General features: G+C 41.5%; 1 protein-coding gene across 1 annotated transcript in view; it reads right to left on the bottom strand.

Moving 5' to 3' along the window:
• PNPLA7 (patatin like phospholipase domain containing 7) overlaps positions 1 to 23,418 on the bottom strand; it is a 318,179-nt gene that overhangs the window by 39,487 nt on the left and 255,274 nt on the right. Inside the window, exons 27-29 of the mRNA XM_019510411.1 lie at positions 16,552 to 16,708; positions 5,751 to 5,867; positions 1,694 to 1,763 (exon numbers count right to left, since the gene is read on the bottom strand). Of these exons, the coding sequence (XP_019365956.1) occupies positions 1,694 to 1,763; positions 5,751 to 5,867; positions 16,552 to 16,708 (344 nt within the window). The remainder of the gene's footprint in view (positions 1 to 1,693; positions 1,764 to 5,750; positions 5,868 to 16,551; positions 16,709 to 23,418) is intronic.

The following is a 23,418-nucleotide window of genomic DNA, read 5'->3' as shown; positions in this document are numbered from 1 at the left end:
GTGGAGGTGGTGTCTGGCTTTTCCCTCCATCTAAAAACAAGTCAGAGCAAAGTCTGAGGGTTTCTTTTGTTGTTACTTTAAAAAGTAGTCCTTTAAAAAAGTAAATCTCATTCTCAAATGCCAAGCATTTGAATTGAGAAAACCGGCACAATGCCTAGGGAAGATGTCCTTGCAGAAGCCAACATTCATAAGAGGCTGCCTATTGATTTTATAATATGTCTTTATAACCAATATTTCAGAGATGGGCTGCTCTATGACATTACAGACCCCTCTATGAACAGCTCCCCCAAGATAAGATCCCTGGTTTTGAACAAACACTCACCATAAAATCGATTTCAATTAACATTAAGTGGTTACTCATTATGTTTCAATGAATGGAAAGCAATCCATATGAGAGAAATGTTGGCACTCAAGAGACCATTTGGCTTTCACTGTCAGAGAAATGTAGAGCTGGTGTACTCTCTGACCAGCCCAGAAAGGGCTCGGCACAATGCCCAAGTCCCTTTCATACCCTTCTCCCAGGGCTCTCTTAAATTAACTCAAACCTAAACAAAGCAGTTCCTCTGCCTTCCCACGCTCCTAGAGACTTTGCCCCTTGTCTCTCTCTTGAAAGACCATACCCTTCCATTCAATCCCCAGCTTTACACCAAAGTGTCTCTCCTCCATATAGCTACCTTCCAACCGAGCTGTACACACAACAGAAGGATAACAGAGCCACTTCCCAATTGGGTCTGACACCTGAACAGGTTTGAGTGGCCTCAGAATTAATAGGGCAGAACACCTTGTTACACAGAAACTTTCCTATGACATCATTTTTTAATTGCAAATCTGGATTCCATTTTCCAGAGGAAGGAGGGAGAATCAGATGGGTAAGTTTTAATGAGAAAAACAGCAAATGGCTGCAGTGCCTCCGTACAAACAATCAGCACACAGATTTCACCATTTCTTTTCAAAAAAGAAAATCATCTGGCCAAGGCAGGAAATAGCATTCTTTTGAATAGTGGCTAAACTCTTTGCTACTCCACAAGCAATCATGTTGGAACACTCCCCAGTTTGGTCTCCCTGGTTTGGAAGTATACTCATTTCTTCCTTAAGGGATTTAAGGTAGACAATGACTTCACAGTCCATTACAACCCACCTGATACTTGCCAACCTCTGCACTTCAAAGATAATAACGAGTGACCCTCTTGAATGATCTTGTTCTTCCATTATCAGGGTTTTATTGCATCTCTCCTGTCTATTGGCTACCTGAATTTCTTTGATACCTTTTACTTACTTAATATCACCCACAAGAATTCTTGCCTCTCGCATATTTCCTGGACCATCACAGCAACAACATAAAATTACTGCAATACTATATTCAAAAGGGTTTTTATTTTAAAGTTCACTACTTTAAAAATTGATTCTTATTTATGCAATAAAGTTTTTGCATTTCATAGAAATCTGAAGGTTTTACAATTGTAGCAACTGATGAATGCATTCCCCATGGAGTGAATCATCCTGCCCATTGCAATCTCTCCCAGAGGAGTAAAATCCCTTGTTATCTGCATGCAACTATGGGTTGTGATGTTCAGCATTTAGCACTGAAAAGAAAGGAAAATTTTAAAAGATGGGTAGGAATGAAACAATACAGGACCCAAAGCTTGCACTGAGACATTGCACCAGACTCAAGAGACCGCTGCAGATAACTTACCATCTGTATGGACTCTCATTGCTGAGGCAGTGATGTCTGTTGTGATAGTGAAATAAGGAATCCAAAGATCCTGTAATATAGGAAAAGGCAAATTTACTATCATCTGTTACCCTGGGCTTAACCTGAAACCCAATTCTAACATGGGAATTGAAGAGACATTTTCATCTTGATGCACAGAAAGCTACAAACAAATCCCTGGTGATGGAGACAGATACATAAGCCTGGTGTATTTAAAAATCTGGCACTAAAGCAAATATTTTATGCTGAACAAACTGGGATGAAGATCTATATTTCTTTCTGCTGAGGCTCACAACAGATATTCAAACTAACACCACAATTACTCTGCTATTTGTTAACTACTTTTCTTCAAGATATGTTGTGTAGTTCACTCCAAAGACATGCTCATTCAGTGCACTGGAGCTAGAAAGCTTTCTGTAAAGATGGGCTTCCTGCTCCATCCCACATATTTCTTGTACCCTCAGACAAATGTATAATGGGGAGAGCTGCCATGACTTGCCTAGAATAGATGCAGCTACCTCAGAGGGCAACAGTTACACAAAAGGTAATATAAACGTAAAGTTTGCTGGTATATCAGACAGTGCTGACAATGGCAATTTTGAAGTCAATGGTCCAGAATACTGGCAGTTTAGAGACTAGACCACTGGGGCACCAGCCTCAATTCTTGCTCTTATCTTAGGACAGGAGGCACCTTCTCAAAGGTAAGATGGGGATCAGAATGTCATTTTGATCTTGAAAAGATCTTTACATGTTTCAACTTAGCTAGCAATTTAAATTGCTTGTGAGAATGTCCTGGAGATGAAGAATGCCTTCTTCTCTCTCAAAATGTGAATACAGACCAGTTAGTTAATCTGATGGTGCTCAGGGAAAAAAGGCTCACTTTCCCTTTTGGAGAGGAATATACAAATTGCTTGAAAAGATACTTTCTCAAACCCGCTATCTAGATCAGCGGGTTATTTTCTTAAAGGACTTGCATATTGTCTTTGAATCTTTTTCTGATATGCCTGTTGCAAAGTTGTGGTGGGTCTGGAGCCATTAATAGGCAGAGCTACCCCAAAAGATGGGCAATACTGGTAACCTGAAAAGTATGGTACTACTATTAGTAATACTAACTACTTAAGCTAAGCTATCCATGATAGCGAAGACTGATGAGGGCATATGAACTAAACACATAGCAGCTCCAGCTCTCAAGCAAGACGTGGTGTGAAGGAGCTGACGGACGGTCAGTGCTGCTCTGCCTGTTATGACATCAGCTGAGGGTATGAAATAGGAGTGGCATGCTCTGTGCCCAGTACCCATTGATTTCAGTGGGTCAGATTTTTACCCTTCCTGGGTTAAAATTCCATGCAATTATGCTAGAGGACATTTCATCCACATACAGTGAAGAAACATGCTCTATATAGAAGGAATATGCTCTACCACAGCAGCATGAAATTTTATTTTTAAAAGGGTAAAATTCTGACTCACTGAAATCAATGGGTAGTGGGGTACAGAGCACACAACACCCATTCTGTCCCTCCAAGCTGAGGGCCTGGAACAGAAAATTCTGGGTCTCAGATATGCTGGGTAGGCAGACAGGCTCCAAGAGTGAAGCTGATGAGTACAGTAATGTGACAAAGAATCTGCTTGCAAAAATCCATATTTATCCCTTCTGGGTCTCTGATACTTTACAGCAACACTGATGACAACAGAACACGTCTGAAACAATAACCAATGAGAAGAAGTGGATGCCTCAGTAGAGGAGAGTTTTTAAAGAGTAAACAAAATACTGTACCAAAAACTTGGGGGGTACTTTGCAAACCCTTGTTTTAAAGCAATATTTCAAAGTGAAAGTGCTCCTTTCATGTGAGCTTCACAGTTACATTTAAGAGATGTTCTTTAAACATTTCCAGTCCTGTCTATACACATTTCCAGTCTCTGTTTCTTTACTAGAATGACCAGTTAACAAGTGCTGACAAAGAAAAATTGTATCTGTTTGTTGGGCAAGCGATGTGTCTGTCTGTTGAGAAGTGATAATGGGGCAGTCCAGTTCTCTCTGTCAATTCCTGTGGTTGTAACAGCTGTCATATATAGTAAAAGTTGCTGCAGTCTCTTCCTTTTTCTCCCAAAGCTACCCTAAACTATTCTCTCTCACTTTTGGTGGAAGTCTCACCTCTTCTGACACAGGTGTTTCTTCAGACAATGAGACAGGGCTGCAGGATTCAGCTTACAATACCTGGTATGGGCAAAGCTAACGCACCCTCACCCAAATATGTTTTGCTTTATGCCACAAACTCCGGTATTTTTTACACAATTGGAACAAATGAGTCACAGTTTTAAGTTCCTAAAGAAGAGATTTCAATAACAATGCTATGTATGGAAGAAACATGTTCTATCACAACTGTATGCAATTTCACCCCAGCAGAGGTAAAACTCTAACCCACTGAAATCAACGGGAGTATTGCTAAGGATTTCAACAGAGCCTGCACTTCCCCTTGACCTAAGTTTATTTGTCTTTATTCCAGCATCCATTTTTCTTCAGAGAAATGGTGCAGAATTGGGCTGTAAGAGAAATTCACCGGGTACTGTACTTACAAGAGGTGCTGCTGTTGCCCCCACAGACCTGTTAGGTACTATGGCAACCCAGGTCAAATAAGCAGTCAGGGTCTATTCAGCGAGTAGCCTGAACTTGGTGTAGCCTTTAATCATGCTACCAGCTAGGTGATCAAACTGGCTCACAACATGGATAATGCAGGATTAAACACAAATCTAAAGTGTGTTTCTATTCCACTCTTTCACTCTTTTTATAACTTAGAAGCACCTATGTCAAACCCATTGCCCACACATGATCAATCATGTTGATACTATATACCTTCTAATTTGTTGATTAATTAATTCACTTAATTATAACATTCGTACAAACCGTCTCAGGTATGTACCAGGTTTTGGGTGTACCATCTTGCATGCTTTTCTTATGTACTATGGCAGGTTGTACTATTTCTGTCTATCCCAGGATGTCCTTGACCAGATTTCAAATGTTGTGATGCACTGGTGCTTTCCACAGAACTTTAGATTTGCAGATCTGAACGTTTACTGCTCTTGACTTGCCGTATGGCCTACAGGTGCTAAGTACCTCCCAGTTGTAACAGTCTACAGAGAACAGATAGTGCTCAGCATCTCTTGGAAGGTCTGAGCAATTTTACAGAAGCAGGTGCTCCATTCACTTTAATGTGATGGAGTAACACTAAACCTCCAGTCACCAAATACTACACATTTTCCTACCAAACAGTGTTTAAACCAAGTTTAGAAGCCTGGTGATATTCTAGAAATGTAGAGTTGGAATAGGTCTAAAGGGACATCTGGTCCAATCCCATGCACAATGCAGGATGAGCTATTCCTAAATCATTCCAGACAAACGCTTATCCTGTTAGGCTGGAACGCCACATTTTCAACACAAATTATTATTAAAGGACTAACAATACAATTGCACAATACACAAACTAAAAGTACTAGCCCTAAAAATCTTCCCATTTAATGAATGAACAACTGCTCACTTATAGCCCTATTCATTCTGTATAGCAAAACAGTATTTTATTTTTTTAGGGATGAGATCCCTTTTCAGATGTGACTAGTTTCACTGGTAGCTTACAGAGCACTAGAAAATGGCAATAAAAAGGTAACTGAAACGTGTCTTGTAGACAAAACAAACAAACAAACAAACAAACAAACAAACAACAGAAAAAGCTGATTGGACAAGCTAAGCAATAGGACAAAACTATTTAGAGGTTACATGGTCCTGATTCAGGCTCCTTGCTAACTGGATTTATTTGCAATCCAAACAAATTTTGCCCATCACAGGTGGTTTTTAAATCTATTAAAATGACAACAGACCAATTCCTCCTCCCAGGCTCACATAACATTATGTTAATAGTTACAGCATACAGAAGAAAGTCAACCCAAAGTCCCTAATTCCTTTGTAAGTATAGAAGTAGGTTTCTCTTATACAGGCTAATAGAACGAGACCATTTTTTCAAATACATCTGGCAAATAAACAAGTTACCTCTATCTGTTTATCTTTGAAGATATTGCTGATGCCGTTGTTAAAAGCAGCTCCAGAGAACATGGAGGTTATTGGATATGTCAAGTCCAGAATGGTCTTAAACACTGAATTCATATTCTAAAAGGACAAAAACATTGTACAAGTGAGCCATGTACTGAAACTGCACTGTAATAGCATTTACTATAAAAGACATTCTACCTAGAATCCTTTAAAAAACAAAGGACACAACAATGTAAGTCACAAATAACAACTGTTGCAGAAGGTATTATGGATCAAAAACAACTTCAAACTCTGTATCTGGTTTCTAAGAAACAGCACATAGTTTCCTGGTTGTTAGGGTCAGAAGAGACCTCAATAGATCATCAAGTCTGACCCCCTGCCCTGGGCAGGAAAAAGTGCTGGGGTCATATGACCCCAGCCAGATGCTTGTCCAGTCTCCTCTTAAAAGATCCCCAAGGCAGCGGAGAGCACCACCTCCCTTGGAAGCCCATTCCAGATTCTGGCAATCCTTACCGTGAAGAAGTTCTTAAAACTTTACTATGCATCTGTATTACCTGGCTCATATTGACACAAGGTATCTAAATATGCAAATTACCTCTTCTTAATTGCTTTGTCAGTTTTAAATTAAGTTCATAATTATTTACTCAATTAAATACTATTAATAATCCTTCTTTTCTCAAGAATATAGGAGTGTATTAGATGAAACTTTTCCCTTCTACCTCTTTTACACAATTTAATGAATGAGTTTTTGGTAGTCAACTGGGAAATTTTAACAGGTTTTTATTGCATCAACCAGGTCTCTATGACTGCAGTCTATTAATGATGAGCAATTAACACCTAGCTGCCTTTTTACTCTAGTAATGGCTTAAGAACAAGGAAAAATTAGTGTACATCATTATTTTGATTTGTCTCTATGCATATACTACCTAACAGCTTTAGGAGAGTGTGCTCAAGTATTAAATAAAAGTGCCTCAAAACCAGGTTATCCAAAATTTGTTAAATAGGGAACCTAAATCAGTCTAAAAGCTTTAGCACAAAGAGAATGGTATTTAGAAAGCTGTCAGCTTCATGCAACTCCTCACTTTAGGCTTAAATGGGATGAAGAGAGTTTGCCAAACAATTTTGAACACAGCGGTCATGGCTCCAAAGTTATGTATTGTTGGTTTTGTACTCAAAGGCTGCATCCAGATAAGCACGGACATTTTGTTCTCCATGGACAACCAGCAGTGGCACATCTTGTCCCTGGGGAATGCCTGTGCCACGTGTGCTCTGGCACGCAGCAAGTTACCCTGGGTGGGGTAGGGGAGGCTGGGGCCAGCAACTGTGCTGGCCTCAGCAGCCTTTCCTGGGGTCCTGGGGACCAGAAAACCTGTAGCTGCAGTGTTCCTACAACTAGGAACCTAGCTAGCAGCTGGATAATGGCTCCAGCCAGCCAAGCTCCAATTTTGGGTGGTGTACACTGCCATCACATGTGCTGTCCCGTTTTTTCCACGCGGGTTTTTTGACTCCAAGACCTCCAAGGGTTTTAAAAACAAACAAAAAAACAAAAAAACATTCTGCAAGGTACAAGCAGAGGGAATGCCTGAATGTGCGGTGTGTGGCGCTGCAGATGGGTCTGTGGCACCACATACTGTATGGCCGTGTTCATCTGGATGCAGCCAAAGTAGGGATTCAGCCTGTTATATGCAACACACCCAGTGAAACCTTCCTAACATTGCAGTAATTTCTATATGAAAACAACAGGGAGGAGGGGGGAGGGAGCAGGGATTTAAAAAAAATAATAATTAACACTCAAATGGGACATTTCGAAAATTTATTAGGAATGGCCTTAATAATGCAGCATCTTCAAACTTTCCATTTACTTAATGTGCACTGAAATCATGTGCATAAGGTAAAGTAGAAGAAATGTTTTAAAATTAATGGTCATTAATTCTTTATAATATTCTTACTCTACAGAATGATAAATTGTTCCTTTGACAGAAGCTGAAGAATAAAAATCTTCCTCAGTCCTAAAAAGAACTCCACTTTTGAAACAGCTGCTACCTCCTACTGTTCTTAATGAAATTGAAGCTAAACGGTACACACAGCGTCCTTCACTTGGTTCTTATAGGATTCCTACTATACCACCAACAGCAGTAGGGGCCATCACCTTACCCTGAGAGCCCCTTGGCTCCACTGCCACTAAAAATAGTGTCCATTCTGAAAGAGGACATCTTTTACTTGTATACACCCACAACAGGCTCAATCTTAACTCTCATAAAAGATAGCAGCCTTGTGAAAAGATGGCAATTTTTCATAACAGTCACAGAAGCATAAATGCCATTGTTCATCCTTTTTTAAGTATAACTTCGATTTATTAAAAACAACAATGACCATTAATCCTAGAAATTATTTGCAAAAGCTACTCATTGCACTGAGAGCAGTGGAACATAGAGGATGCAGAAGGGACAAAGAAGGGAGTGAGTGTGCATGGTACTGGTGCCAGGATATAAACAGAAGACAGAGAAAACTGAAATATATTCCGTCTACTTTCTTTCGTCTGGAGATACAAAGAACAACTGCAAAATCAGTACCACAAGCCAGGAAAAGTCAGAATGGGCTGGCCAAATGGACTTCAAGAGAAAAGATGTAAAAGAGAAAGAGATTTAAAGTTGATGTAATTTGTCTTAACACTATTAGAAATGTCACAATCATTATTTTTTGGCTTGTCATTTAATGCTTATGTGTACAACTTTAATAATTATAAAGAAAACACCAAGGCAAGCAAGACATTCACAGAAAAAAACTAATTTAAGAAGGGCTGAAAGTTGAGACTATGGACTAGTTACCTAAGGTAAACTGTATTGCAGGGACACTGCAATGTTCCCAAAAGGAATAATATAAAGGCAGGAAATCCAGACTTACAGATTTAATTACAAAGAAATCTGAACAAGCTGAAGTAGGCAAATGCAAGGTAACAGCAGCAAACCTAGCAGTCACAGCATGATGGGGAGAGACAGAGAGGAAAAATTGATATGTATGTAGAAAATGTGTCTTTAAACTTAGTTTAAGATACTCTGGGATTATATACACCCCGAGAGAGTTCATTATTTTTCAGCCTCTGCTGAAGGAATTACTTTCAGTTATTCAAAAGTACATACAGGCACTATAGGACAATGTTAAAGTTCCACTGGTGCCTTACCTACTAATTTCCAGACTCAAGACATGCAGATCCCTTTTAAGCGTAACATTATACCCAAATGTCTTAGCTTAATTATGCTAAGTTTGGGGATAATTACAACATCTAGGTAATGCATTTTACTCGAAATGACTGATATGAACTATCTACTCCACCTCCACATTAATATAATTTTTGCCTGAAACGGCTGAGTAGCAATGTTATCTGCTTGTAAACCACTGCAACACAAAACACACTCTGTATTTCAAACCTCCCTTGCAGCATCCCAAGCTCAAACATAACAGCACTTATTTTAAGATAGGAAAGCAAAACAAATTTTGCTTGAAATGGATTATTAAAAGAGCACCTCAGCCTGAATTAATTGTTGGAGCAGAAAGAAGCTTGAGAAAAGACAGCAAACAAAACCCCCAAAGGGGTTTGAAAAGATTTTAAAAATGCAATTTAAAATTAATGAGCTGAACTCTCAAAGGCAATAAACCACACCAGAGCATGCCCATATATATAAGTTAGCTACTGATGCACTCCTTCAACATCCCAAGACATAGCTGTTGGCAGAGTTATTTATCATTTGTTTACATACAAGCTGTTACTATGCTGGGATGCTTTTAAAACTCTATGGTTCACCTTAAAGATTCCTTGGCTTGTATGCAAGAGACCTGAAGTGACTACAACACTGCCTATTCATGTCTGACTGCCAGCTCCCACTACCTGTCAGCTTTACACAGTGTCACTCAATGGGACTTCTTAATAGTTACATTTTTCCATCTCCTTTGAGTAGAAGGAGTTCTTGTTCCCTTTTGTAGCCTTGCCTGGCATGCATACCAACATCATTTGGCAAAGCTTACATAATCTTCTTAGGGCTTGTGTTTGTTTACGTGGCTTTGTACTTGTATCTGTTGTTGTACAGGAAGATCTGGCATACAAACAAAATAAAACAGTGTAGGATGTGAAGTGATTTACAAAATGCTGTACCTACTAACTAATTATCCTCTCCTTCCTAATGGTTTTCTGAGCCTCCCACAAGGAAAACACCACATGTGAACACCAACCAGTGAACATGACACTCATCTGTGCTAGCCACTGCACTCCTCACTTAGCTTTCAAGGGAAGAGCACTGATCAAAGAACATAAAAATATGCCTTCAAGCTATGTCATAGCATTCAGTTCCTCTTCCATCTTCTCAATGGCCTCCAAGGGCTGTGGATTTAAATTAAATCCTGATACTTCAGGATTACTCAATAAACAGAATGCTCTTTTCCTGCAAAAAGGTCAATGGGTTGTGATGCAAAGATCTCCCAAGACAGTTAGAGAAACAGAAATAGCCTCAGTAACCTGTGAAACAGCTCTTACTATCCATTAGGATCTATCCGTATATCAGTGAGGACCAACCTTTTTGGCGGGCATACCACAAATTGGCCCTGAACCCTGCCTGAATGCTACTGTAATCCCCTTCCTGATCTGCTGCTTTGCTTTCTGCTGCCTGCCCTATCTGCCACTGTGTCGTGTCCCCTCCCAAATCTGTTGTATGCTATACACAGAGGTTGCCTGTGCTACTTGTGGCATGTGTGCCACAGGTTGGCCACCCCGGCATACATGAACCTACATGCAAGGCTCTGTTGAGCAAGCACCAGTCATGGCTCTTCCAGTATCTAAACTTCCAATATAACAAATATTTTAACTACCAAATTCACGGACACAGTATCAAATCAGATTTTCTTCTACAGTAAAGTGAACTTCAAGTGGAGCGTTGCTATTTTGAATACATACAGATATGTTATTCTCAGTTAAAAAGTGTGGGGGAACCTGTACATTGTTTTTTAAATTTAGAGACAACAGAACTAGTGGAAAAACAGAGATAACTGATCTGGGTCTGCGAGTTTCATACCACTGTGCTGTATAACATATAAAAACTAATTATTTACAGCTGTATTATATTCCAAGATCCCATCAAATTAAACTATGCTTTTTTCCCCCCTCAAGCATCTTACAAGGGAGATGCCAATATCTAAAAATATCTAAAAGCCTTTTTGTCCTGCAGTCATTTTTCATTTGTTTTGGTGATGGAGAAACAGGTTGAAGGTATTTAATTCATCACAATAGAGGCCATAAAAAACAAATTCTTCCCCTGAAGCTACAAAAACCAGGGTATGTGGTTCCATACAAAAAACCTCCAACCAGCAACTTTCACTCGTAATGGGAACTGGAACAGCAGAAAAATGGTCAGTTCCATAAAAGTGAGGCTCTCAAATGTCTTTTATAAAGTAACAGGGATAGGGAAATGCTCCTCTCCCAAATACTTCTCTTTGAACACATCCATTTATCTGATTCTTAAAGATTTAGCTACCTGGACTCCAAGGAGAGGGCATCAGTACACAATTTCACTTTTCCACACTTGGGAGCTCTGAGGTTGCTTCTCTCTGTGGTAGGTTATGAGTGGTCTCTCTTTGGGGATAAGGCATTTCACAAACTCCCCAACAGCACTTGACTTACTGATATGATGAACACAGTCATTGGATTGCAAAAGGAGCCACCCTCAGGTCTCAATCTGAAATATAGCTGCTGTAATTCATGGGGGAGTATTTTGAAAAGCCAGTCTCGGAAACTACATACAATGCTAAAAACCGTTAGCCACTTTGGGTGAATATAGGGAGGGTTTCCACCAGTTCATGGGGCACAGCAAAAAATACATTTTGCTGGATTCAATTTCAACAAAAGCTATCAGCAGCAACGGGCTCAGCAAACAAACTAGCCTCCATTCACCTAGCTGCTCTCTGAAATCTTCTCAAAAAACAGATGGTTGCTATTTTACATAGAGAATGGTGTTTGTCAGACTGGTTATAAAAATGCCAAGCAAATCCTCAAAACTCTGTACTTTCATAATAAGATGCAATCTGTACTTCAAGGTTTGTTTTATTTCCTAGTTTTTATTCGCTCCAGGGATAAGACAGTTCTGGATAGAAAGTAAGGCCAGTCCACATTTGATTAATAGAATGGCACCAATGCAATACGATATGACTTTGTGCATTAATAAAAACAGAATAAATCTACATAAACAAGTTAAAAGGCTATCTAATTTGAACGATAAATGGCATTTGACACATATACAGCATCTCACAGACTGCGGTATCACTGTTCCACAGCAGAGCAGCCATAACCATGTTATATGCACAAACATGACTGACTTTTTAAAAAGGTGCTGTGCTGTGTGCTATTTTAATTCTAAGGCCTTTGTAGTCCTTTACACAGGACACAACTGCTGAGAGGCCCAGAATTTTAACTTTCCAAAAATACTGAGCTTGAGTTAACATTTAAAAAACTTACAGCAAGTTATTGAACAGTATTTTAATCTATAAAAAAGTGTTCACAATTTCTCTTAACTCCCTCCCATGATGTCCCAAAAAACAGCACATCCCTCTGGGGATGTTCATCTGAAGCCAACTGCTTCAGTGATCACTGAACACTGTGAAATGCTTGCATGGTTAGGATAGGAAAGACTGGAAGAGCTAAAAGACAAAAATGGAGCCAAAGGATGACTAAGATTACTATAGTCCTTCAAGGAAGGAAAAAATGATTTGAGGAATTTTATGGGTTTCATTATGCAGGTCAAGGAACTCATTCTGCTGGAAGTAACTGAGTATGAATTTCAAAAAAGGTAGGAACCCTGATGTCAAGGTCTGCTAAAATTAAAAAGTGTTCATCCATTCAAATGAGAGAGCTGGTACCGGGCCTGTTCGAAGTGGCCAGTATTTGCTTTGGATTTGGCCAATTCAGGGAACAGTGATTCGATTCGGTCATTCAAATCACTGTCCCGATTCGATTCAGATGAATGTCTGAATCAGCCAAGCCAGGCCCATCCCCCACCCGCTCTCCCAGCCTGGCAATGGCTGGCCCAGCTCCCAGCACTTAAAAAAAAAAAAAAAAAGACCCGGTCACCACGTACTGCCCGGCAGAGGGCAATCCCTGCTGCCCCCCACTGCCCCATGCTGCATGGGGGGCTCTGCACGAGCCCCTGACCCCCCCTCGCTCCCCGCACAAGCCAGCTCTGGCTCTTTAAGAAAAAAAACAAACCCAAAAAATCCCCAGGACTCGCCACTCCTGCCAGCGGGGGGTGATCCCCACTGCCCCGTGCCATGAGCCTCCAAAGCCCTGAAGCCGCTGCAGGAGTGGTGAGTACTAGGGCTTTTCTCTCTTTTTTTTTTTTTCCTTAAAGGGCACCTGCTGGGGGGGGGAAGGCTCGTGGCAGAACCCTCCATGCAGTGTGGGGCAGTGGGGGACAGCAGGGATTGCCCCTTCCCTGGTAGCACTCAGTGAGCACCGGGGCTTTTCTTTAAAAAGAAGCACCGTGGGTGGGGGCAGCCATGGGGGGGCTGGCAGGGGTTCCCCCATGGTCCCCTCCCCCACCCCTAGTACTTACCACCTTGGAGTCAGCTGCAGCTCCCTGCTGCAGCCACCAGGGACTGCCTGAATCATCAACGTTCTCCGAAACTTTGCCAAAGATTTGGAGAGCTTTGAATTGATTTGGACCTTTAAATTGGTCCCCTGATTTGATTCAGATTCGGAGATTCGACCACCGCATCGAACCGAATCTCCTCCAGATTGAATCACCACCTGAAGCTTCGCACAGCCCTACTGGTTAGACATGTTAGTCTGAAGCCAGGGTAGTTATGTACCTTATAGATTAACTAAAAATATGTACAGAGCATAAGCTTTTACAAACTCAAGCTCACTTCATCAAATGTCCAATCAAAGCAGACAGAGAGAGGGAGGGAGGGAGGGAGAGAGAGAGGATAATTATATACATAAAAATGCACAAGCTTTCATGAGCTGAATCTCACTTCATCAGATGCTGTGACGTATAATGAACAGAAGAGAGAATAAAACTATAATAAATTACAGCCTTGAGGCCAGGAACGTTTGTCACTTGGGCTGCACACAAACAGTGCCTAGGACTGAAACATACCATTCCAATTATTATTTATGCAGTCATGACTCTTATGACAAATGCATCCCAACCCACAGCTTGTTTTAAGCGAGATACAAAAGGCAAATTTATTATGGGTATATCTGCAACATGCCCTTTCCAGATGTCCCTTATCTCCCTATTTGAGTCTCACGAAGTTTAAAAGGAACCACTTCAATCTATAGACTCATAGATGTAGGGTCAGAAGGGACCTAAGTAGATCTTCAAGTCCGACTCCCTGCTCTGGGCAGGAGAGAATACTGGGCTCATACGACTCCAGCTAGGTAATTGTAAAGCCTCCTCTTAAAGACCCCCAAGGTAGGGGCCAGCATCACTTCCCTCGGAAGTTGGTTCCAGATCCTACCCACCCTGACTGTGAAATAGTGCTTTCTAAAGTCCAGCCTTAACCTAGTCTCAAACAACTTATGGCCATTATTCCTTGTTACTCTGGGAGGTGCTCAGGGGAACAGGGTCACTCCCATTCCCTGCTGGTCCCCCCTGGTAAGTTTACAGACGGCCACCAGATCCCCTCTCAGCCTTCTCTTGTGAAGGCTGAACAGGTTCAGGTCCCGTAGCCTCTCCTTGTAGGGTCTGCCCTGCTGCCCCCTGATCATGCGAGTGGCCCTCCTCTGGACCCTCTCGATGCTGGCCACATCTCTCCTAAAGTGCTGCGCCCGGAAGTGGACGCAGTACTCCAACTGTGGCCTGACCGGTGTCGCACAGAGGGGGAGGATCACATCCTTGGCCCTGCTTGTGATGCATCTGTGGATATATGACAAGGTGCAGTTGGCCTTACTGACCATGTCCTCACATTGGCAGCCCACGTTCATTATGGAATCAGTAATGACTCCAAGATCTCTTTCTACCACTCTGCTTTTGAGAAGGGAGTTCCCTAGCCCATAGGTATATGCTGCTGGTTCTTACTGTCCAAGTGCAATACCCTGCACTTGTAAGTATTGAATCCCACCCTGTTCACATTCGCCCCCCCTGCAACCTGCCCAGGTCCAGCTTAGAAATGTTATCAGGTCATTAACCTTTTCTTTGGAGAAAAAAAGTCAAAGTGGACACGGGGAGTTTATTGTGTAAAATATTCAAATAAATGGGGGGAAAAAAAAATCAGAGTATAATTAGCTAATCCCAGAAAATAATCAAAGTTTTTACAACCAGTCAGTTGTTGCTAATGCTGTGGCACTAATGCAAATTTCTTCTCTCAACATCTTATTAATAGAATAATTAATTCCCCATACAAATTAAAAATAACAAACTTAAGCAGTATGCTGACACCTACATTTATCTTAAAAAAAAATATATATATAAACGTGAAATTTTTTTAAGTCACTATTTTCCTTCTGAATCTAGTACCTATAACCTGGAACATCAGAACTACATTTCACTTTTGATATTTTTTTGTTAATTTATAGAATTATTACCTCAATCAATCACTTCCACTTAAAAGACGAAAGCGTGTGAGAGTGAAAGAGAAAAAAAGTTATGCAAACAGAAAGACATTTGTTCAGACTTGGAAAGAAAGTGTCTTAACACAAAAAAAAAGAATAGTTAAGATACTCATAGGCTAATATGTACTTGTTCAAATAACATCTCTAATATACACTGCAACTCAGCATGAGTCCTGCAGTCCTCAAAAACCCAGATAGACCTAAACTGCCAATAAACTGGTGGTAACCTTTAAAGTGCTTACAGTTCCCTGAAATCATGTGGCTTTGTTTTTTATTCAGCTATCATTTTTAGGTTACTTTGCCTCTTTAGTAGAATCTCAGCATCTGTATTTTCTAAATACCTTTCAAAGGTTTTCCAGGACATGGAGGGTTCTCTTATTTCTGCCTCCTGCATTAGGCAAAGATCCTGAGATCAATGTGCCAAATTCTTGTCAAGATTGTAGTGACAGCCTGGATGCCTGTTGGGTAGCTATGAGCTATTAAGATACTGCCTGTTTTCATTTACTGGTTTGGAGGCTTCTCTTTATATTCAAGCTCTAGTACTATGCCTAAACTTGCTGCATAAAAAAGTACTAATTTGTTCCCTTCTTCAACTCACCACCCACCTCAAAACTACCTCAGCTTCTTCAACATAACAGTAAAAAGAGAGAAAAAGAAAAGTCATGGACAGAGGGAGAAGGTGGCCTGCTGGGCAGAGCACAGGACCAATGCACCTGGACTACTGATGAAGTATAAACTTATAATAAAGCATGCTTGTGCCTGTGGGTAGATAATCAAGTCAGGCAGAAAGCCCTAAGAGCACTCCATTTTTTCAGATTTGGTGAATATATTCAAAAATAAAAACATCAGCCGTCTGATTTATGGAGGTTAGCTCTGTACAGAACTGCTGATGTGCCTCATGGGAATCTTAGAGAAACATTCCAACAGGCAGCAGCTCTATCTGTAAGAAACATCCTAGACTCTTCCCCCATAGTGTCTCATGCCCCACAGGACTGTAAGCCTGTGCATAACCATCAGCAGCCTCTCATCACTAATTTCTAAATTAAATGTAGAAGAATTATTTAAATTTTCTTATTCATTCATCCACACACACACACAGCATTCTGACTTTGAACTGCTCTCTCTGCTGACATATGTACTATGACTAATGTATAAACTATACTAGAAGCAGGAAGGAATACTTGGACACATATTCCATGATCTTACCATTGCCCATTGCCTGGCTTTGATCCTCATTTGATTGTAGCTGCGCTCTTCAGCATACAGAGCACTCATGAAAGCGCCAATGGAAGTTCCTCCAATCATATCCACTGGGATGCCTGCTTCAATCAGTGCCCTGATAATCCCTACCTGGGAACACCCTCTGTGCAGTAGGAAGGGGGAAAAAAACAAACAAAACAAACAACACATGATCAGACAAGTACAGGTGTTAGAAGGATCACACACAAACAATTATCCCTCAAAGGAAGAAAATCAGTCAAGAAAGCACATCTTCTATGCATTGTATACAAACTGTCTGTGACTGCAAGGTAAGAAAAAGGAATCAAGAAACAGAGAAGGCATTAATCTTGTGTCTCTTATCAATGCAGGATTATGGCCTACAACTTCAAGAGCTTTGTCCAATATAGCTTTAAATATCCTAAGTGTTGAAATGAGTGCCACTTCCCTGAGGAGAATATTTTACAGTCTATAAATCTCACAGTTGTAAAAACTTCCTTTGCTCAATTTCATCCCAATCCTCCCATTGCCCCTTGGGTCACTCTAAATAAATCCTCTTCCTCCTTGATGTTTACATCCTATAAATACTTGCAAACAACTGGTCAGATGCTCCTTCGGTGTCATTTGCTCACGCTATACAGATTTCATTCTTTCCATCTACAGCAATCCCTGCCAGCTGCTGAAGTGCTGAGATGCAGATTCTGAACTCAGTTATGCTGGTGTAAATGGCTTTTGGATTTCTACTGAAATAACCAAGAGCAAAAGTTAGCCCATTTATCAGTCCCCTGAATTCTGCCCCTGCTTCACTCTTCTTGGGTAGGTGATGCCCTATGTGCCTGATAGCAATGACCCTCTGAGCTTGCAGACCTGTGCTTCAACCTGAGGTCTCAAATAATCAGATGACAATGCTTTTCCTGTGGAGTGAACCCTACATTGTGGAACCTGCTTCCTGCTTATGTCTTTAACATATTTAAATAAAGCAATGTGATACGAAAGTTAAGGCTTCTCTCTCTCAAACAGCACGCTTAGAAAGGCACTGCTGGCCCTTGATCTCCTTCCTTCCCTTACAAGCCTTTATAACTGGACCCCTCATTGGTTTGTGTGTGCATGCACATACAAAGAATGTAGTTTCAGACTATTGTTCTGAAAGTGGTTTCCTCTGCCGTACACTGTCCTGAGCTCTTGAACACTAAATAAATAAAATAGTTATTATTTCTATAGTACGATTCACCACCTCTCTGCCCTACAATGAGGAGCACCCAGGTAATGATACAAATGGGATTTCCTTTACACTAAGACAATACACTTTAGCTAACTGCTAAAGCAGCAACAGGATTAGAAGCATCTTTTTCAAGCAAGGGTATGTCAAAGAAAAATGAAAGGAGGGTGGACTTTGTTGCTATGAAGGGGATTGTGTGCAATCTCCCAATTCGAATAATGCTTAATTCACATGAGGCTTGCTAGCTGATGCTTCCAATCCCTGACCATCCAGAAGAAAAAGCCTAAATGCAACTTTAAGACTGAATTGATCCATGCAAGAAAAAAAACAAACCTCGTGAAACTTCAACAGTTGGCTTTTTGCTGGCCTCTTCTTCACAAAGCAGCAGCACATGTAAGCAAGGGCAATCTGCCAAAGGAAGCTGCATGCAGGAGTAGGCAGTCTGCCAAGCAGCACACATTCCACTACGCTCGCTAAGACAGCAGCATTGCCCTACATATGCACACATACTCTGTCCCCCTGTGTGTGTGCGCGCGCGCGCATGTGCATGCATGTATGTGTGCATGTGTGCACAGAGATGTTATTTAAACACATGCATGCTAACCTATGATTATTTTTACTTTTCTTTACGTGTGTGAGCGTGCGCATGTGTGTGTGTATACACACATGGATGCACACATGCACATGCAGAAATATGCATCTCCAGAGAGGGCAGTCTGTATGTTTTAACATGAGAACTGTAAAAGTTTGTGTCAGGAGCAAGGCCATCTACTAACAATTAACAATGGTAATGAAAGAAAATACAGATGCAAGCAAAGCAGTGATAATATATATACCTCTTGTAGGATCAGGCATAATTTCACAGAGAAGCCATATGGTGCCAGGCAATGATAAAAGTGATGCATGATATTGTAAATGTGCAACATAACCAATGTGCAGATTGTACCAAAACTACACGGATCTACAGTGCTGCTTGTGTACAGTATAGATGAGCACTAGCAACACCTTGCTTTCCTGGACATTCAGGGTTGCTGATTACTCATTACTTCTATTGAGATCAGTGACAGCAGTGCATACTGTTATTGCTAGAAATCAGACCAGCAGTATTGTAGATAGGTACAGGATGCATGTATACTACAGAAAGGACTATGCACTTCCCAAGCAGCTATCTTTAATATAAACACAATTTGTAAGGGTCCAATTCAACAATGCTTTTCCTCTATCCATATCTTATACATCATTCCCCGCAACGACAAGTGCATATAACACTGTGTATAACTTAAAATATCTTTTCTCTCTCATACATTGAGCTTCCATGGGTTTATCCAAAAGAGTATCCCTAATGAATGAATGTCCTTCCAGTGAGAGGGGAAATGAGCCTAAGAGTTAGAGCAGAAGTGTCAGAGTAGGACACTTCTGCACACGTTTTAATTCTGCCTACTCACTAGCTGTCTTGGACAGATCAAGTTACTGACTTGACTATCCCATGTTTCACCTTCCCTATAGCAGGGCTGCAATGTTATTTACTGCTCTTACCTCACCAGGTTGATATTTACAAGATACCTTTAGGTGCAAAGTTTTATTTTTTCTTTCCCCAATAACAATAATTCCAAGTTAAATCATGCCCTTTTGGGGGGAAGGGCTAGAGCAACTAGTGATATATTTGCAGTATAAACTTACCTCCTCAAAACACTATTCAGCCCCTGGATATAGTTCAAGGTTTCAAAGACATGGGATCAGAGTAGTACTATCTTGGCCTTATTGACAGAAGATTTTGCATAAAAATTCCTGATCACGAATCTGGATTTTTTCTCAATTCCCAGAGAGAAATGCCACTGGTATTTGTCAGAGTCCTCTAATACAAGAAGAAATTGCAAAACTGATAATAAAAAAATACAAAAATGTCATTTGAAGACAAGCACATATGTATGCAACGTGGCTAGCCAGATTACGAATTAGATGCAACTCACTGGAAAAATGAGCAAATAGAGCAGGGCATTTCAGATTCAGTAGGAATAGAGACCATACTCTGGGCTGAGGTCAGGCAACTGGAAGGACACAAAACTAATCTAAAACAGATCCTGCCCACTAAGATTATCCCCCCTCAAATTACATTTAAAACACCAATAGGATGTTCTTTGTCGGTGTCAGGGAATAAAAAAAAATACAAAGCATATGCTGAGGAAAAGTGTCATTCATTTTCCAGGCTGCCTGTGACTAAGGGACTAGCAAGGCAGAGTTACTGTTATATCTAATATCATACTGTACTAACTTCCAAAGCCCATTTCAATTTCAGAAAGGAAATGATATTACAATTCAGGTATTCAGTCTCCACATCATCTCTCTTTCTCCCCTAATAGACTCACTGAGGTGAAAGAGGGCCTCTCTAAATAACTGAATAGTACCATTTACTTTGGCTTTCAATTTGTCATTTGAAAATATCATGGTCAGGGCTACTGCAAAACTGCATTGCCTGTCTAAGCAAAAAAAAAAAATCATCTTTGAGTTGAATCTTTGCCTTCTACAACAGGTTTGTGAGCTAAATATGTAGCAAAACCCCCAGTTTTTCTTTTTTTTATTTACTTTAAAATGCATTTCCTCCCCTTCCCCAACCATTTCTGACTTTTTCTCTCCCCCTCTATTCCCTATAGATAAGTATGAGTAAGCTAAGATGTAGCTTTAACATTTTATTTTAGGTAATAAGTTTTATTTTTTCTCCCCTCTTTGCAAATAAGTTCCCTGCTATTTTGATAGCAATACCCACTGTTTTATAAGTGATAATTATTATGTTTGTACTGCTTTTATATTGTGTGATTACTGTTTTAGGCCTATATATGTAAGTTATCGTAAGTCATGTCAAGTTTCCATTTTGTATGTCAAGCCTCCATTTTGTGTCCTCTTCCCAGGCATCCCGTGTTGCAACTGTATGATTCATGTACCCCTCCCATGTAAATTGGTTCCCCGGTAAATGAGAGTGACTGTGAATGATTGAAATACAATGATAGCAGGCCTCTACTGAATGGCCTGTAACGACCAGGCCATCACCTCACATTGATTCATGCAGGAACGACGGACCTCACCCAGGAACAGAGACAGGAATCCAGCATTTGAAAGATAAAAGACCCTGCAGAACCAGCAACTCTACCATTGTACCCCACCATTACAGACACCTGAAACTGCATACCCCTGCATGTAGCACACATGCTCAGTACACCAGGGGCTGACCCTTGCCTGGGCATGCCTCCTGTCACTAGGGTCACACAAGGTCTGCCTCTATAAAAAGGGGCAGTGAAGACAGACCCAGTGGGACACCCTCTCCATCTGGACCAGCACCATGCCACACCTGCCGGCAACCCCCATCTGGACAATACCTACTGAACAAGGACCCCTTTCCAGCCTGGATAGGTAGCTATCACCCCCACCCCCTCTTCAACCACGGATTTGGACTCTGCTTCTCTTGCCTACCTGGACTCCAACCCTTCCACTGAGTCACTTTCTCCTGCTGCGTGCGTGCGCGAGTGCACCAATAACTTCATGGGGCTGCGTTGTGTGTTGTCTGTTTAATAAAACTGTTATTTGGACCCCTAAGTTGGGTTTTGCTTTACTATGGTTTGGCCCTGCCCCAATCTCTGCTCCTCCCTCCTCTAACTTCTGTTTCATTTCTCCCTCTCCTGCTTCTGGCTCATTGCCACCTCCAACACCTGCCCTGAGCTCTCTGCCTCCAACCCCACCGCTTCTTTGCCACTGTCTTATCCCCACTGCCTCTTCCTTTTCCCCTGAGCAACCAGGTTTCTGCCTCAGTTTCTTTCCTGGCTGTCTCCTCCTTGCCACCACTTATCTGCCCGCCCCCTCAGTATCTCAGCCGTCTGCCTCAGTTGGCAGCCCCAGTCTATCTTAAGTAAGCCCAAGCCTCAGTTCCTCAGCCAGATTTTCTGTAGTCCACCAGTTCTAATCCTGGTTCTGGCAACTTTCACTCCCTACACTTTAACTATCTCTCTCTCACCTGAACCTTCCCCCAAGTATCCCAGGTACCCCAAGCACACACACACACTGTACCATCCAAGTTAGGAACTTATCTCTGTGTATGTGTAGGTGGGTTCTGTGTATATATATGTCATTGTGTGCATGATATACAAATTAGTGATCTGTGTCTAACTTTTGGGGTGTATAGTGTATGTGCTTGAATTGGTGATAGGTATGCATGTGCCTAGGCTGGTTTGGATGTGTATGTGCCAGAGCTGGGTGGGTGGGTGTGTGTGTGTACCTAATTGATTTGTGTGTTTGTACATGTGCAATTGTGTCACACCCTCCTGTCTAACAGCGCAATATTGAGATCCTGAGAGTTGGCCTGACCCCAAAGGGCAACAATTAAATGAGAAGGACATTGAAACAAAATAGGGAAATATCCCCCAAAAGAGACTATGATGGAATATAACGTGGCCTGAAGTATTGGAATTAAAAGTCTCCCATAACCTTAAAAACACTGGAGAAATAAGGTGATAAAAGCAACAAGCTGGCCTTAATACTGTATTTCTGATCTGAGGATCTAAATCATTTCAGAAGCATTTATTAGACCATGCAGCTCATTTGTGGGGCAGATACAGGGAAGCATATTATACCCACTTCAGAGGTGGGGAAAAGTGGTGCATGCTTCTCCAATCTCATTACAAAACTAGAAATAAGGCCCATGAGCTGACCTCCCAATCTACTAAGAAGCACTATCTCTTGATAAAGAGTTCTAGTTACTACATTTCTTCATTTCTGTGTTAGCTTGGTGTATTGAAATCAAACTGGTTTATCGCTGTTTATCACTACAGCAGCATGACTTAGACATGCAAATACAGTGAAATCTGTGTCAGGCCAGAAGTTATCCAAGTAATATTTATTTTTATGGAAATAAAAATGTATGCCATACAAAAAAAAAACAGCTAAAAAAAATCAATTTAAGAGCTAATGGCAAAATCCAGATTGGTCACCAACATGCATTTAATTTAAACTTTGACCTGCTTACAATTAAGTAAATGACCCCAGGAGGGCAGTTAAAAGGAACATGTAGGCTCCTAAACAGGGTTACATATTTCTAGTTTTAAAAAAAGAGGACACCTATGGGGAGGGGGGCTGGGGGAGTGGTAATATGACTGGGGGGAGCAGTGATATGCCCATGCCCTGCCCCTGCCCCTCACTCCCAAGCCACAATTCCCCCCACCAGTGCTGCTGCTGCCCTTCACTCTCGATTCACAGTACCCCACCCCCAGACCATGATGGTACCCCTTACTCCCAACCCACAGCCCCCCATCCCTGCTGATACTCCTCACTCTTGATGCACAGCCCCCAGACACTGCCCGTGCCTTGCACTCCTAACCCACAGTCCCCTGGCCCCCTGGTGCCCCTCACTCCCAAGCCACAGCCCCTCCAGCGCCCCTCATTCCCAACCCACAGACCCCTGGTCCCACCAGCTCTGCAACATCTCATGGCTGCCCTGCCCCTGTGAGCATGGGCACTAGCCCAGGTGCCAGCAGCCCAGCCACACAGCTCCCTCCTGCCCCCAAGAGACCCCCTGCCCCCTTCCCTGCACCTGCCCCATCCTGCTGCAGCCCCAGCTCCTGGACAGCTTCCCCCAGTGCCAGCAGGCACCC

This window comes from Gavialis gangeticus, unplaced genomic scaffold (assembly GCF_001723915.1).
Source record: "Gavialis gangeticus isolate Ggan-Ray unplaced genomic scaffold, GavGan_comp1, whole genome shotgun sequence".
NCBI lineage: Eukaryota > Metazoa > Chordata > Crocodylia > Gavialidae > Gavialis > Gavialis gangeticus.
Note: the sequence above shows the minus strand (reverse complement) of the source record. Positions and strands in the feature narration are given on the sequence as shown.